The following is a 16,687-nucleotide window of genomic DNA, read 5'->3' on the forward strand; positions in this document are numbered from 1 at the left end:
ATGTGGTGGTGTTATTGGGGAAGTGAGAGATGTCGGTTGGGATGGTGTCATTGGGGAAGTGAGAGGTGTCAGGGATGTGGTGGTGTCATTGGGGAAGTGAGAGATGTCGGATGGGGTGGTGTTATTGGGGAAGTGAGAGATGTCGGATGGGGTGATGTCATTGGGGAAGTGAAAGATGTCGGTTGGGATGGTGTCATTGGTGAAGTGAGGGGTGTCTGATGGGGTGGTGTCATTGGTGAAGTGAGGGGTGTCGGATGGAGTGGTGTCGGTGAAGTGAGAGGTGTCGGATGGGGTGGTGTCATTGGAGAAGTGAGAGATGTTGGATGGGATGGTGTCATTGGGGAAGTGAGGGGTGTCAGGATGGGGTGGTGTCATTGGAGAAGTGAGAGGTGTCGGATGGGGTGGTGTCATTGGGGAAGTGAGAGATGTTGGATGGGGTGGTGTCATTGGGGAAGTGAGAGGTGTCGGATGGGGTGGTGTCGTTGGTGAAGTGAGAGATGTCGGATGGGATGGTGTCATTGGTGAAGTGAGAGGTGTCGGATGGGGTGGTGTCATTGGGGAAGTGAGAGGTGTCGGATGGGGTGGTGTCATTGGAGAAGTGAGAGGTGTCAGGGTTGGGATGGTGTCATTGGTGAAGTGAGAGATGTCGGATGGGATGGTGTCATTGGGGAAGTGAGAGGTGTCGGATGGGATGGTGTCATTGGGGAAGTGAGAGGTGTCGGATGAGATGGTGTCATTGGGGAAGTGAGAGATGTTGGATGAGATGAGGTCTTTGGGGAATTGAGGGGTATCGGGTGGGGTGAGGTGGTGTCTTGGTCAGGGGGGTGCGATTGGGTCAGTCAGAGTGATCGCTTCCCTCCTGTTCACACCGTTCACATTTTGTTGCCTGTCTATTTCACAGAAAACTGGGCTATATCTTTGTTTTGCCACAGGATGGCAGCACCTGATGCAGAGGAGGAAATTGTATTAGAATGGTTTCTCTCTGATAAGATTATGTTACTTTGAAATTTATTTTCCTTCACCATTTATGTGGAATGTTAGTTCATTAACTGTGTAGATTTGCCAGTGGAGTGACTGGCTGCCAGGGGAGATGGTGCTGGCATCTTAAACACAATGTACACTGCAGATGCTGGGGTCAAAGCAACACGTACAACACGCTGGAGGAACTCAGCAGGTTGGGCAGCATCCGTGGAAACGAGCAGTCAACGTTTCAGGCCGAGCCCTTTCATCAGGGTCCTATAAAGAAGGTGGGGGGAGGGTGGGAAGGAGAAAGGCTGGTAGGTGCCAGGTGAAAAACCAGTAAGGGGAAAGAACAAGGGGTGGGAGAGGGGATAGGCAGGAAAGGTGAAGAAGGAATGTAAGGGATAAGCACTGTGGGTAGTAGAAGAAGGCAGAATCATGAGAGAGGTGATGGCAGCTGGAGGAGGAGGCAGAGTGAAACTGGGATAGGGAGAGGGAATTACCAGAAGTTGGAGAATTCAATGTTACCACCATTCAGGGCCCCAAACAGTCCTTCCAGGTGAGACAACACTTCACTTGTGAGTCCGTTGGGATCATCTATTGCATCCAGTACTCCCGGTGCGGCCTCCTCTACATCAGTGAGACCCAACGCAGATTGGGGGACTGCTTCATCCGCCACAACAGACAGGATTTCCCGGTTGCCACCCACTTCAACTCTGCTTCACATTCCCATTTGGATATGTCCATACATCCTCTACTGCCATGATGAGGCCAAACTCAGGATGGAGGAGGAACACCTCATATACCGTCTGGGTAGTCTCCAGCCCCTTGGCATGAACATTGTATTCTCCAACTTCCAGTAATTCCCTCCCCTTCCTTTCCCCCATCCCAGTTTCACTCTTCCTCCTCCTCCAGCTGCCTATCACCTCTTATGATTCCGCCTTCTACTACTACCCATAGTGCTTTCCTCTTACATTCCTTCTTCACCCTTACTGCCTATCCCCTCCCTACTTCCCCTCCCCCACCCCTTGATCTTTCCTCTTACTGGTTTTTCACCGGGCACCTACCAGTCTTCTCCTTCCAACCCTTCCCCCACCTTCTTTATAGGACCCCTGTCCCCTCCCTCTTCAGTCCTGACGAAGCGTCTCGGCCGGAAATGTTGACTGCTCGTTTCCACAGGTGCTGGCATTTAATCTTTGTGCTTTCCTGCTGTGGAGAAACAGCTACTGGTGTGTGTTAACAGCCCGGTGGGAGGGAGGTGGTGTGTGGATCGACGGCAGTAACTGATTGTATACAGGTTGGTAGTCCTTTGTAAGAGAGGGGTCCAGTTCATCCACGGTTCTGTCTCCCTATTGATCTAGTTTTTATTCTTCCACACACCTGAAATGGCAAGGCAGGTTTGATGGGCTGAATGGCCAGGTCATAGAGTCATTGAAAAGTGCAGCACAGAAACAGGACCTTTGACCCATGGAGTCTATGTTGAAACATTTAAACTGCCTACTCCCATTGACCTGCTCCAGGACCATAGCCCTCCATACCCTTACCATCTATGTACCTATTCAGACTTCTCTTGTACGTTGAAATTGAGCTCGTGTACACCACTTGTGCAGGAAGCTCATTTCACACTCTCACAAACCTCTGCGTGAAGAAATTTCCCCTCTTGTTCTGCTTAAGCTTCTCACCTTTCACCCTTAATCCATGACCTCTGGTTGTAGTCCCTCCCAAGCAGTGAGAAAAGCCTCCCCTAACCCTAACTCTAACCCTCATAATTTTATATATCTCTCTCAAAACTCCTTTCAATCTTTTACATTCCAAGGAATAAAATCCTAACCTATTCCATCTTTCCTTATAACACAGGCCCTTCAGACCTGGCCACATGCTTGTAAATTTTCTGTGTACTCTTTCAATCTTATTCACATCTTTCTTGTAGGTTGGTGACCAAAACTGCACACTATACTCCATATTAGGCCTCACCAACGCCTTATACAACTTCAACATAACATGATCTGGAGGTAATAAAGAGCTTAAGGTTAAGGAAACCTTGGGGAACAATGATCACAATATGATCGAGTTCACTTTGAAATTTGAGAAGGAGAAACTAAAATCCAATGTGTCGGTATTTCAGTGGAATAAAGGAAATTATAATAGCATGTGAGGGGAACTGGCTGAAGTTGACTGGAAAGGGGCACTAGCAGGAAGGATAGCAGAGCAGCAGTGGCTGGAGTTTCTGTGAAAATTGAGGGAACTGCAAGACTGACATATTCCAAATAAGAAATGTTCAAATGGAAGAAGGACAGTACTATACTGTGGCTGACAAGTGAAGTCAGAGCCAAAATAAAAGCAAAAGAGACGGCATACAAGGAAGCCAAAGCTAGTGGCAAGATAGAGAATTATAAAGCTTTTAAAACTTTCAGAAGGAAACTAAGGTCATTAGGAAGGAACAAAGGAACAGGTGAATTATGAATGGAAGCTGGCTACTAATATCAAAGAATCAAAGCTGGCTACTAAAAGCTTTTTTAAGTGCATGAAGGGTAAAGGAGAGTCGAGGGTAGATATAGGACCCATACAAAATATGAGAGACACAGAGATGGAAGATGAACTGAATACATATTTTGCATCAGTCTTCACAGTGGAAGACATCTGCAGTATACCAGACATTCAAGAGTGTCAGGGAAGTGAAGTATGTGCAGCGAGAATTATGACTGAGAAGGTGCTCAGGAAGCTTAATGGTCTGAGGGTGGATAAATCTCCTGGCCCCAATGAAATGCACCCTTGGGTTCTGAAGGAAGTAGCTAGAGAGATTGTGGAGACATTAACAATGATCTTTCAGGAACTGATAGATTCTGGCATTCTACCAGATGACTGGACAATTGCAAATGTTACACCACTTTTTAAGAAGGGTGGGTGGCAGCAGAAAGGAAACTGTAGACCTGTCAGCCTGACTTCAGTGGTTGGGAAGTTGTTGGGGATGAGATTACGGAGGCACATGACAAGATAGGTCAAAGCCAGCATGGTTTCCTGAAAGGAAAATCCTGCCTGACTAACCTCCTGCAATTTTTTGAGGTAATTACAAGCAGGGTAGACAAAGAAGATGCAGTAGATGTAGTGTACTTGGATTTTCAGAAGGCCTTTGACAAGGTGCTGGAGGAATCCAAACGTTTACAAGTTTGTTTCAGTCCAGTGCTGGCCGCACTCCAAACCCCTGATTCGTGGCTCCCAAGCCGGAGGAAATGTGGCATCAGTTTCTATGTAGTCAATCTGTGAATCTGTGTTGGAACCTTATTGCTCAATTACATTGGCCCTCATTGTTCTAACTTCCAGCATCCAGTTAATCTTCCTTGATCTGCCCTCATGGGATAGCTCCGCTTCCCAGGAATCTCTGCTGATCTAACTCCGCGCTAACTGTGACCTCCTGCAGGCATGGTCTCCGTTTCTGCACATAGTGAGGTCTCATGTAACTTTGTACAGTCTTTGTACAAACTAAAGGTGAGATAGAAATTGAGAATATGGAATTATTATTGCTCACTTCTTTGTGAACAAAACAGGGTCTGGAATTGTATGAATCTGTTTCAGTGCTAGTAATGAAGTATTATTTATTGTCTGTCAGGAATGTTCTAGCCAGTGCTTCTGCTGATGAGACTGTGATTCTCTGGGATATGTGCCAGAAGAAACCTGTGACCCGTCTTAGCTCCCACACAAACAAAGTAAGTGAAATCATAGAACATAGAGCAAACAGTACAGCACTGGAACAGGCCATTCAGCCCATAATGTTCTGCTAAACACCAAATCAAAAACACCCAAACACTAATCCCTCCTACTACACCATGTCCATATCCCTTCATCTTCCTTACATTCATGCACCTATCCAAATGTCTCTTAAAAGACTCTAATGTATTTACCTCTACTACCATGCTAGACAGCACGTTCCAGACATCCGCCTCTCTGAGTAAAAAAAAAACTGACCCCTAGTATCCCCCTTGAACCTACCCCATCTCATCTTCAATTCATGCCTGCTGGTTTTAGACATTTTAACCCTGGGAAACAAATACTCTCAATCTACTCTCTCTATGACTCTCACAATCTGTATACCTCTATCAGATCTCCTCTCAGCCTTTGATGCTCCAGAGAAAACAGCCCAAGTTTATCCAGCATCTTTCCTGTAGTAGGGTGACCAGAACTGTATGCAGTACTTCAGATGTGGCCTAATAAAGTTTAATAAAGTTGCAACATAACATCCTGACTTTTGAACTCAGTGCTTTAACTAATAAAAGCAAGCTTTACTTGAGCCATCTTAACCACCTTATCGACCTGTGTAGCCATTTTCAAGGAGCTATGATCTCTGCTCAGTAACACTGCTAAGGATCTTCCCTTTACTATTCCCTTGCATTTGCCCTACCAAGGTACAACATCTCACATTTATCAAATGATTATTCTCTCCATTTTTGGCCCTAAGGGCTTCTACAGATACAATTATATTAAGAGCAAAGGGCAAAAAATAATTTTGCACAAAGACACAACATAATTTCTCAGGAAGATCAGGGTGGTCTTCTATGCATAGTGTCAAAAGAAGTGGGGGAAAATCTTAAATGGATTTTTTGCATCTGTGTTTACTCGGAAGATAGACAGCAGCAAGGTCATGGACCTTATACAGAAGTCAGAGGAGGAGGTTTTGCTGTCTTGAGACAAATTAGGGTTGGTAATTCCTCAGGGCCTGACAAAGTGTTCCATTGGAGACTGTGGGAGGCTAGTGTAGAAATTACAGGGGCTCTAGCAGAGATACTTCAAATATCCTTAGCAACAAGTGAGGTACCAGATGAATGGAGGATAGCCAATGTTGCTCTGCTGTTTAAAAAAGGCTCTTGAAAATAAGCCAGGAAATTATAGGCCAGAGAGCTTGACACATCTGTGGGAAAGTTTTTTGTTTTTGCACTATTTAACTTAATTTAATTATTTAATATACATACATAGAACATAGAAAATCTACAGCACATTACAGGCCCTTTGGCCCATAATGTGTGCCAACCATGTAACTTAGTCAGAAGCAGCCTAGAATTTCCCTACCGCATAGGCCTCTATTTTTCTAAGCTCCACGTATCTAAGAGTTTCTTAAAAGATCCTATAGTATCCACCTCTACTACCTTCGCTGGCAGTGCATTCCATGCACCCATCACACTCTTTGTGGAAAAACTTACCTCTGACATCCCCCTTGTACCCACTCCCAAGCACTTTAAAACTATGCCCCCTCGTATTAGCCATTTCAGCCCTGGGAGAAAGCCACGTTCCACATCTCATCCCCATTACACTGATCATGAACAACAGGCTTCAAGCTAATTGTCACCACTTGCTCTTCCTTAACTGTATTGATGCATTTTCTTCTTACATCAAGTTTAAAGTTTGATATTCTGTCATGTGGAGAAATGACACACAAAGCATTGGCCTAATACTTACTTTCCCATCCCTGAGACAGGTGGCCATGAGTTCATAATAGTCCAGGCAAGGGGGAATACCTCTGACCACAGTTTATCCCCCAGTGAAGGTTATTATAGATCAGGGCTTCAGAGTTTGCAGTTCAATTCTAGCATCTTCTGTAAGAAAGTTTGTGTTGCCTTCCTGTTTACACTTGGGTGCTCCAGTTTCTTCCCACAGCCAACGACATACTGATTAGTAGGTTAATTGTTCATTGTAAATTGTCTTCTGATTAGGCTAGGGTTAAATGAGGTTTGCTAACTGCCTGGTCCGACCCACTAACTAAATAATAAAAATAAATAAAAATTAAGTAATGTCTATCCTGGGAAAAAGTCTTTGGCTGTCCACTCTATCTATGCCTCTTATTATTTTGTACACCTCTATCAAGTCACCTCTCATCCTCCTTTACTCCAAAGAGAAAAGCACTAGCTCTCTTAACCTGTCCTTGTAAGACATGCTGTGTAGTCCGACTTTGGTGTTGAAGGAGCAACGTCTCCCTGACTTTCATTGCAAAGTAACCGGGGAGGGAAAATATTTATTTATTTACTCCAAAGAACCACAAGGATAGTTGGCATGAGTGTGGCTTCACATTGCAACCAGGTATGCAGCATGTATTTGTAAATATATTATCAATAAAGAATATGTTAATTTTAAAAAAACCCTTCCAGACTCATATATGATCCTGCCTTAGAAAGGCTTTCTTTTGCTCCATACACCAGCACGTCCTATAACTGGGCGACTTTTGAATCTAATTTTTCGGTTGACATCACAGAGGTCAGTGAGGCTTTTGTTGGAAGGTTTTCATAGAAACATGGAGTTTGCAGGAGGGGTTGGCTCAGACCATTATGTAAGCTGTTTCTCCCCACTAGAATCAGAAGCAGATAAGGCAGTGAACCAGCAAGAGGACAGGGAGTCAAATCATGTCAAATGATTCTTCATTACACTGATTATCTCTTTTCCGGAAGACTAATAGTTTTCCTTGTGTTTATCCCATGTGCGATCCTCATTACCTGACAATTAAATGTCTGCTGTTTTTTGGACAGCATAACCCTAACTTATTAACTGTGCCTCTAATTGCCCTGATTAACATGTGAGGGCCTTCAATTAGCTGCTTGTTTCCTGTGCCTGATGTTCCTGCTGCAACATTACTTGTATCACAGCTCTAGATCAGGCTCTGCAGAGCAGCTCTACTACAGGAAAGGTATAGCGTGGAATCAGGCCCTTTAGCCTCTCGATACTGTTGCAGTTCAAACCTCTTGGCTTGAGAGCAAGAGCTGCCCACGGTGACTGGGATTAATGAATATGCCTAAATCCCCAGAAATGTGCACGCCAATGTAGAGCAAGGGTTCCTAACCTTTTTTATGCCATGGACCAACACCAGCAAGGGGTCCACTTGGGAACCCCATGTGTAGAGAGAGGACCTGCTCAAGTCCAAATCTAATAAGACCAGAAGACATAGTTGCAGAATTAGGCCATTCCATCATGGTTAATTTATTGTCTCAACAATTGTAATCAGTAACCCAGACTTTTTCATCACTCCTCAGTCTTTGTTCTCTGTTCATAGATCAGTATTCTACCCGGAATTTCATTGTTGTCTGGACAGCAACATTCAGAACCCAGAACAGGAGCAAAGGAGACTTGTGAGGAGGTGGCCAGAGAGTTTCTCTGTTGTGAAGGACATTGAATGGGGATTTAACAGAGCTGTACAGAAGCTTGCACTGGGTGCATGAGAAGGACCTATTTCCTCTGGCATTAACTAGAGAGCATGGTTTAGACGGATTGGTAGAGATTTTGGAAGGGGGCTGCGGAGAAGGACTTCACCACAAGGTCTGACCTGCAGACCCCACTGCTAACCTCATCACATTTAACAGGGGCCTGAAGAGTCAGACCCTGAGCACACGCTGAACATGATTGGCTCTTATTTTTGGTAGACAGGGAAATGGTTGAATGGCTGCCCTGTCTCTGGTAGAGTACTCCAGCCATTGTTCACCTACTGTTTCTGTTGCAGGTGCAGACTCTTCACTGGCATCCATTTGAAGCACAGACACTTCTCTCTGGCTCATTTGACAAGTAAGATTTGACGCTAGACATTTTCTGTCCATTTTCTAAACTATATATTTCTCTTATAACCATATAACAATCACAGCACGGAACCAGGCCATCTCGGCCCTCCTACTCCGTGCCGAACTCTTAATCTCACCTAGTCCCACCTACCCGCACTCAGCCCATAACCCTCCACTCCTTTCCTGTCCATATACCTATCCAATTTTACCTTAAATGACACAACTGAACTGGCCTCTACTACTTCTACAGGAAGCTCATTCCACACAGCTATCACTCTCTGAGTAAAGAAATACCCCCTCGTGTTTCCCTTAAACTTCTGCCCCCTAACTCTCAAATCATGTCCTCTCGTTTGAATCTCCCCTACTCTCAATGGAAACAGCCTATTCACGTCAACTCTATCTATCCCTCTCAAAGTTTTAAATACCTCGATCAAATCCCCCCTCAACCTTCTACGCCCCAATGAGTAGAGAACTAACTTGTTCAACCTTTCTCTGTAACTTAAGTGCTGAAACCCAGGTAACATCCTAGTAAATCGTCTCTGCACTCTCTCTAATTTATTGATATCTTTCCTATAATTCGGTGACCAGAACTACACACAGTATTCCAAATTTGGCCTTACCAATGCCTTGTACAATTTTAACATTACATCCCAACTTCTGTACTCAATGCTTTGATTTATAAAGGCCAGCGTTCCAAAAGCCTTCTTCACTACCCTATCTACATGAGACTCCACCTTCAGGGAACTATGCACTGTTATTCCTAGATCTCTCTGTTCCTCTGCATTCCTCAATGCCCTACCATTTACCCTGTATGTTCTATTTGGATTATTCCTGCCAAAATGTAGAATCTCACACTTCTCAGCATTAAACTCCATCTGCCAATGTTCAGCCCATTCTTCTAACTGGCATAAATCTCCCTGCAAGCTTTGAAAACCCACTTCATTATCCACAACACCTCCTACCTTAGTATCATCGGCATACTTACTAATCCAATTTACCACCCCATCATCCAGATCATTTATGTATATTACAAACAACATTGGGCCCAAAACAGATCCCTGAGGCGCCCCGCTAGTCACTGGCCTCCATCCCGATAAACAATTATCCACCACTACTCTCTGGCATCTCCCATCTAGCCACTGTTGAATCCATTTTATTACTCCAGCATTAATACCTAACGACTGAACCTTCTTAACTAACCTTCCATGTGGAACTTTGTCAAAGGCCTTGCTGAAATCCATATAGACTACATCCACTGCCTTACCCTCGTCAACATTCCTTGTAACTTCTTCAAAAAATTTAATAAGGTTTGTCAAACATGACCTTCCACGCACAAATCCATGCTGGCTACTCCTAATCAGATCCTGACTATCCAGATAATTATTAATACTATCTCTAAGAATACTTTCCATTAATTTACCCACCACTGATGTCAAACTGACAGGTCTATAATTGCTAGGCTTACTTCTAGAACCCTTTTTAAACAATGGAACCACATGAGCAATACGCCAATCCTCTGGCACAATCCCCGTTTCTAATGACATCTTAAAGATCTCCGTCAGAGCTCCTGCTATTTCTACACAAACTTCCCTCAAGGTCCTGGGGAATATCCTGTCAGGACCCGGAGATTTATCCACTTTTAAATTTCTTAAAAGCGCCAGTACTTCCACCTCTTTAATTGTCATAGGTTCCATAACTTCCTTACTTGTTTCCCACACCTTACACAATTCAATATCCTTCTCCTTAGTGAATACCGAAGAGAAGAAATCATTCAAAATCTCTCCTATCTCCCTCGGCTCCACACATAGCTGATCACTCTGATTCTCTAAGGGGCCAATTTTATCCCTCACTATCCTCTTGCTTTTAATATAACTGTAGAAACCTTTCGGATTTACTTTCACCTTATTTGCCAAACCAACCTCGTATCTTCTTTTAGCTTTTCTAATCTCTTTCTTAAGATTCCTTTTACATTCTTTATATTCCTTGAGCAATTCCTTTACTCCATGCTGCCTATATCTATTGTAGACATCCCTCTTTTTCCGAACCAAATTTCTAATACCCCTTGAAAACCATGGTGCTTTCAAACTTTTAACCTTTCCTTTCAACCTAACAGGAACATAAAGATTCTGTACCCTCATAATTTCACCCTTAAATGACCTCCATTTCTCTATTACATCCTTCCCATAAAACAACTTGACCCAATCCACTCTCTCTAAATCCCTTCGCATCTCCTCAAAGTTAGCCTTTCTCCAATCAAAAATCTCAACTCTAGGTCCTGTCCTGTCCTGTCCTTCTCCATAATTATATTGAAGCTAATGCTATTATGATCACTGGACCCGAAATGCTCCCCAACACATACATCTGTCAGCTGACCTATCGCATTCCCTAACAGGAGATCCAACACTGCCCCATTTCTAGTCGGTACTTCTATGTATTGTTGCAAAAAACTATCCTGCACACATTTCACAAACTCTAAACCTTCCAGCCCTTTTACAGAATGAGCTTCCCAGTCTACGTGTGGAAAATTAAAATCTCCCACAATCACCACCTTGTGTTTACTACAAATATCTGCTATCTCCTTACACATTTGCTCTCCCAACTCATGCTCCCCATTAGGTGGCCTATAATACACTCCTATCAGTGTTACTACACCTTTCCCATTCCTCAATTCCACCCAAATAGCCTCCCTAGAGGAGCTCTCTAATCTATCTTTCCAAAGCACCGCCGTAAGATTTTCTCGGACAAGCAATGCAACACCTCCTCCTCTGGCCCCTCCTACTCTATCACACCTGAAGCAACTAAATCCAGGAATCTTTAGTTGCCAATCACACCCTTCCTGCATCCATGTTTCACTAATAGCTACAACATCATAATTCCAGGTATCAATCCACGCTTTAAGCTCATCCACCTTTCTTACAATGCTCCTAGCATTAAAATAGATACATTTAAGATACTCTCCACCTCCTCCTCTCTTTTCATCCCTAAGAATGCATTCAAATTTATTATCCTTTTCTTTCTTCTCCCCTACATCTTCGGGCTGAGTGCATCCCTTCTCCATCACCTGCCTTTCCTCCCTCACACACTGTCTCTTTACTTGCTCTACTGGTGAACTAACCTCCTCTCCCATAGTTTCCTCAAATTGATTCCCGCCCCCCCCCCCCCCCCCCCATCTTACTAGTTTAAAGTCTGCCCTGTAGCCCTAGCAAACCTCCCCTCTAGGATATTGGTCCCCCCAGGATTCAAGTGTAACCCGTCCTTCTTGAACAGGTCACGCCTGCCCCAGAAGAGGTCCCAATGATCCAGGAACTTGAATCCCTGCCCCCTGCTCCAATCCCACAGCCACGCATTCATCCTCCACCTAATTCCATTCCTACTCTCACTGTCGCGTGGCACAGGCAGTAATCCCGGGATTACTACCTTTGCGGTCCTTCTTCTTAACTGCCTTCCTAACTCCCTATACTCTCGTTTCAGGACCTCTTCCCCTTTCCTACTTATGTCATTGGTACCTACATGTACCACAACCTCTGGCTCCTCACCCTCCCACTTCAGGGTATCTTGGACGCGATCAGAAATGTCCCGAACCCTGGCACCAGGGAGGCAAATTACCATCCGGGACTCCCGATCACCTCCACAGAACCGCCTGTTTGAACCCCTGACTATCGAGTCCCCTTCTGGTCTATTAGTGATTCTCATTTACACCTCTTCCTTGTTCAAGCCTTTCCATATAGCCTGAGAGCTTGCTGACAGCGGCCTGCTCTGACTGCTGCCCCTCACTGCGACCCACTCCACTCACACAGGTGTGCAATGCAGCAAGCCTGAAGCACAGGTGCCCTTTAACACCTTCTGCCCTGAATGACCTTGGCCATCGGAATTTGCCGTGACATGCAGATGTGATCAAAGCCATTCTTCTCTTGTTGCACTGTTGATTGCAATACCTTGTGTCTTCCTGGTCTCCCTCAGATCTGTCGTTCTGTACGACTGTCGGAATCCAAAGGACAGTCATCGCAGCTGGAGGTTCAGTGGTGAAGTCGAGCGGGTGGTATGGGATCATTTTTCACCCTGCAACTTTCTGGTGAGTTTTACTCTGTGTGTCAAGCAGAATACAATTGTTAACAGGAGTCCAGATTCTGAGCATGCTCTGTGGAAAGTAACTGGTTGCTGGGGCTGTGGGGCTGAGAGGTTCTTCCCCTGTGATCACTGAGCTGGTGAGTGAATCTCAGATGGGGGATTAAGGATCATTGTCATTGAATTGTATTCTGTAATTGTCATGGTGTGAGCAGCAATGACTACTTTCACTTCCAGATTAGCACAGAGGATGGTTTTGTGTACTGTTTGGACGCTCGGTCAGAGAAACCACTCTACACCCTCAAAGCTCATGATGGAGAAGTTACAGGTCAGAGTCATTTGCCACTATAGAGAGTGTGTGAAAATATGTTTTCTTGTGTATGAGTTAGAAAGTGTGTGTGAGAGAATGTGAGTGAGTGTGTGAGAAAGTGTGCACACACAAGAAAAAGTGTGTGCTCGTGTGAGGAAGAGTGAGTGTGTGAGCAAGAGTGAATGTACGAGAAAGTGTGAGTGCGCGTGAGAAAGTGCATGCTTGAGGAAGAGTGTGTATGAACATGTGTGTGTGCGCGCATGTGGAGGAGTGAGCATCCATGTGAAAGAATGAGTGTGAGTACGCGCATGAGAAAATGTGTGTGAGAGAGAGTGCGCGACAGGGTGTGTGAGAGATTCAGAAAATCAGTTCCATTTCTGAAGCCACTGTTTGATTCTGAGTCCTGATTATCAGTTCTGAAATAGAAGATGTTTCTCTGCTGTAGCTTCAAAGAGCTGACACCTTATTTTTGGGTATTCCTGGAATGGCTCCCTCCTGCAGACTGCCAGGGCTGGATGTAACAGTGGAGCCAAGGAGATCTTAGATAAATGTCTCACTCCGAAAATCAATGTCTAAGGCAAATTTAGGAAATACCTGTTTGACCACAGTTAGTGAGTTGGTGCATGATTCAAGTTCATTTTTCACATGTGCATCAAAACATACAGTGAAATACGCCATTTGCATTAATGGCCAACATAGCCAACTGTGTGCTGAGGGCAGCCCGCAAGTGTCACCACTCGTTCTGTTGCTCCCACAGCATTCCCACAATGCTCAGTAGAACAACACAGAATACAACAAGCAACAAAACAAGCCCGTTCCTCCCTCCCACTTATGCACATAGACAGTCCTCTAACCCCATTCTTATTGTCACTTGACTTGGTATGGTTATTTTGTATATTGTTCATACATATTGTATTGTTAAACGGGTAAAGGAATGACAATGTAGAATAAAGTGTTGCAGTTACAGAGAAAGTTCAGTGCTGGCAGAGAATAAGGTGTAAGGTATAATGAGGTAAATAGTGAATCAAATGTCTATTGTGTTATATAGTCTGATAACAGTGGGATAGAAGCTGTCCTTGAGCCTGGTGGTACATGCTTTCAGACTTTAGTATCTTCTGCCTGTGGGGAGAAGATAGACTGTTGGGGGTGTGAGGGTCTTTGATTGTGTTGCTTTACCAAGCCACTGAGAAGTATAGACAGTGTCCATAGAGAGGAGACTGTGATATGCTCAGCTACGTCCTCAATTCTCTGCAGTTGCTTACTGTCATGGGCAGAGCAGTTGAAATACTAAGCCATGTTATAAATTCCACCTCCTTCTGTGTGAGCAGCAGGTAATAAATCTAACAAATCTCTCCTTAGGTCTGGAACTCAGCAGCCAGATAAAAGGTTGTTTGGTGACATCATCATCTGATAAACATGTGAAGATCTGGGATATTTTGGGGAATAGGCCAAGCCTGATACACTCCAGAGACATGAAAATGGTAAGAAGCTGAAAACAGAGCAGTGGTGGTAAGATTCCATGTTGGGTATATCACTGTCATACGCAGGCGTGACCCTATTCCACACTCACTCCAGGTTGAGTTGTTGGCTTGACAATGACTTATCTGCATTTTACACTGAGTATTTTCCAACTTCAACAAAAGCTTCATTTATATAGCAGCTTTCTGGTGGAAAATTGTCCCTGCACTTCCACTCAAAATTGTTTGACATGAAAACATAAGGCAATACTAAGCCAGCTAACCACAAGCAGGTAAGGTGCTAAAGACAGCGGCCAAAGGGGGAAAATGGATCAGCAATGATGAAATGGTGGAGCAGACTCAGTGGACCAATGGCCTAATTCTGCTCCTATATCTTATGGTTTTATGGACTACACAGCGAAGTTACTTTCATTAGTAATCAAATGGCTAACTAATCTCTTCTGCCTATACAATAACTGTATCCTTTCACTTCCCTTGCATTCATGTACCTATCTAAACATCCCTTAAAAGTCTCCCAATATATATGTCTCTACCACCACATATCCCAGACACCAACCACACTGTGTTAAATACAGTGGCATGCTAAAGTGTGGGCACCCCGGTCAAAATTTCTGTTATTGTTAATAGTTAAGTGGCTAGAAGATGAACTGATCTCCAAAAGTCGTAAAGTTAAAGATGAAACATTCTTTTCAACATTTTAAGCAAGATTAGTATATTATTTTTGTTTTGTACAATTTTAGAGTGGGGGGGAAAAAAGGAAAGGAGCAGTATGCAAAAGTTTGGGCACCCTAAGAGATTTGAGCTCTCAGATAACTGTCACCAAGGTCTCAGACCTTAATTAGCTTTTTAGGGCTATGGCTTGTTCACAGTCATCGTTATGAAAGGCCAGGTAATACAAATTTCAAAGCTTTATAAATACCCTGACTCCTCAAACCTTGTCCCAACAATCAGCAGCCATGGGCTCCTCTAAACAGCTGCCTAGCACTCTGAAAATTAAAATAAATGGTGCCCACAAAGCAGAAGGCTATAAGAAGATAGCAAAGCGTTTTCAGGTAGCTGTTTCCTCAGTTTGTAATGTAATTAAGAAATGGCAGTTTACAGGAACGGTGGAGGTCAAGTTGAGGTCTGGAAGACCAAGAAAACTTTTGGAGAGAATGCTCGTAAGATTGCTAGAAGGGCAATTCAAAACCCTTGTTTGACTGCAAAAGACCTTTAGGAAGATTTAGCAGACTCTGGAGTGGTGGTGCACTGTTCTACTGTGCAGCAACATCTGCACAAGTATGACCTTCATGGAAGAGTCATCAGAAGAAAACCTTTCCTGCGTCCTCACCACAAAATTCAGCGTCAGAAGTTTGCAAAGGAACATCTAAACAAGCCTCACACACAAAATGCTGGTGGAACGCAGCAGGCCAGGCAGCATCTATAGGGAGAAGTACAGTCGACTAAGTCCTGATGAAGGGTCTTGGCCTGAAATGGTGACTGTACTTCTTCCTATAAATGCTGCCTGGCCTGCAGGGTTCCACCAGCATTTTGTGTGTGTTGCTTGAATTTCCAGCATCTGCAGATTTCCTCGTGTTTGCATATCTAAACAAGCCTGATGCATTTTGGAAGCAAGTCTTGTGTGTGTGGATTGATGAAGTTAAAGTAGAACTTTTTGGCCACAATGAGCAAAGGTATGTTTGGAGAAAAAAGGGTGCAGAATTTCATGAAAAGAACACCTCTCCAACTGTTAAGCTCAATGGTGGATCGATCATGCTTTGGGCTTGTGTTGCAGCCAGTGGCACAGGAAACATTTCACTGGTAAAGGGAGGAATTAATTCAGTTAAATACCAGCAAATTCTGGAAGCAAACATCACACTGTCTATAAAAAGCTGAAGGTGAAAAGAGGATGTCTTCTATAACAGTATGATGATCCTAAACACACCTAAAAATCCACAATGGACTACCTCAAGAGGTGCAAGCTGAAGGTTTTGCCATGCTCCTCACAGTCCCCTGACCTAAACATCATCGAAAATCTGGATAGACCTCAAAAGAGCAGTGCATGCAAGACGGCCCAAGAACTCACAGAACTATAAGCCTTTTTCAAGGAAGAATGGGTGAAAATCCCCCAAACAAGAACAAGACTCTTAGCTAGCTACAGAAAGCGTTTACAAGCTGCGATTCTTGCCAAAGGGGGTGTTACTAAGTACTGACCGTGCAGGGTGCCCAAACTTTTGCTTCTGGCCCTTTTCCTTTTTTGTTATTTTGAAACTCAAAGATGTAAATAAAAAAGTAATCTTGCTTAAAATATTAAAGAAATGTGTCATCTTTAACTTCATGCTTTTTGGAAATCAGGTCATCTTTTA

At 43.9% G+C, this 16,687-nt stretch overlaps 1 protein-coding gene across 2 annotated transcripts in view; it reads left to right on the plus strand.

The window, feature by feature from the left end:
• Positions 1–16,687, plus strand: part of pwp1 (PWP1 homolog, endonuclein) — a 91,025-nt gene that overhangs the window by 64,526 nt on the left and 9,812 nt on the right. For both annotated transcript variants that reach the window (XM_059978602.1, XM_059978603.1), the window contains 5 exons: positions 4,568–4,664; positions 8,435–8,496; positions 12,450–12,561; positions 12,792–12,882; positions 14,224–14,345. In XM_059978602.1, coding sequence (XP_059834585.1) covers positions 4,568–4,664; positions 8,435–8,496; positions 12,450–12,561; positions 12,792–12,882; positions 14,224–14,345 — 484 coding nt within the window. The remainder of the gene's footprint in view (positions 1–4,567; positions 4,665–8,434; positions 8,497–12,449; positions 12,562–12,791; positions 12,883–14,223; positions 14,346–16,687) is intronic.

Source organism: Hypanus sabinus, chromosome 8, assembly GCF_030144855.1.
Source record: "Hypanus sabinus isolate sHypSab1 chromosome 8, sHypSab1.hap1, whole genome shotgun sequence".
Lineage (NCBI taxonomy): Eukaryota > Metazoa > Chordata > Chondrichthyes > Myliobatiformes > Dasyatidae > Hypanus > Hypanus sabinus.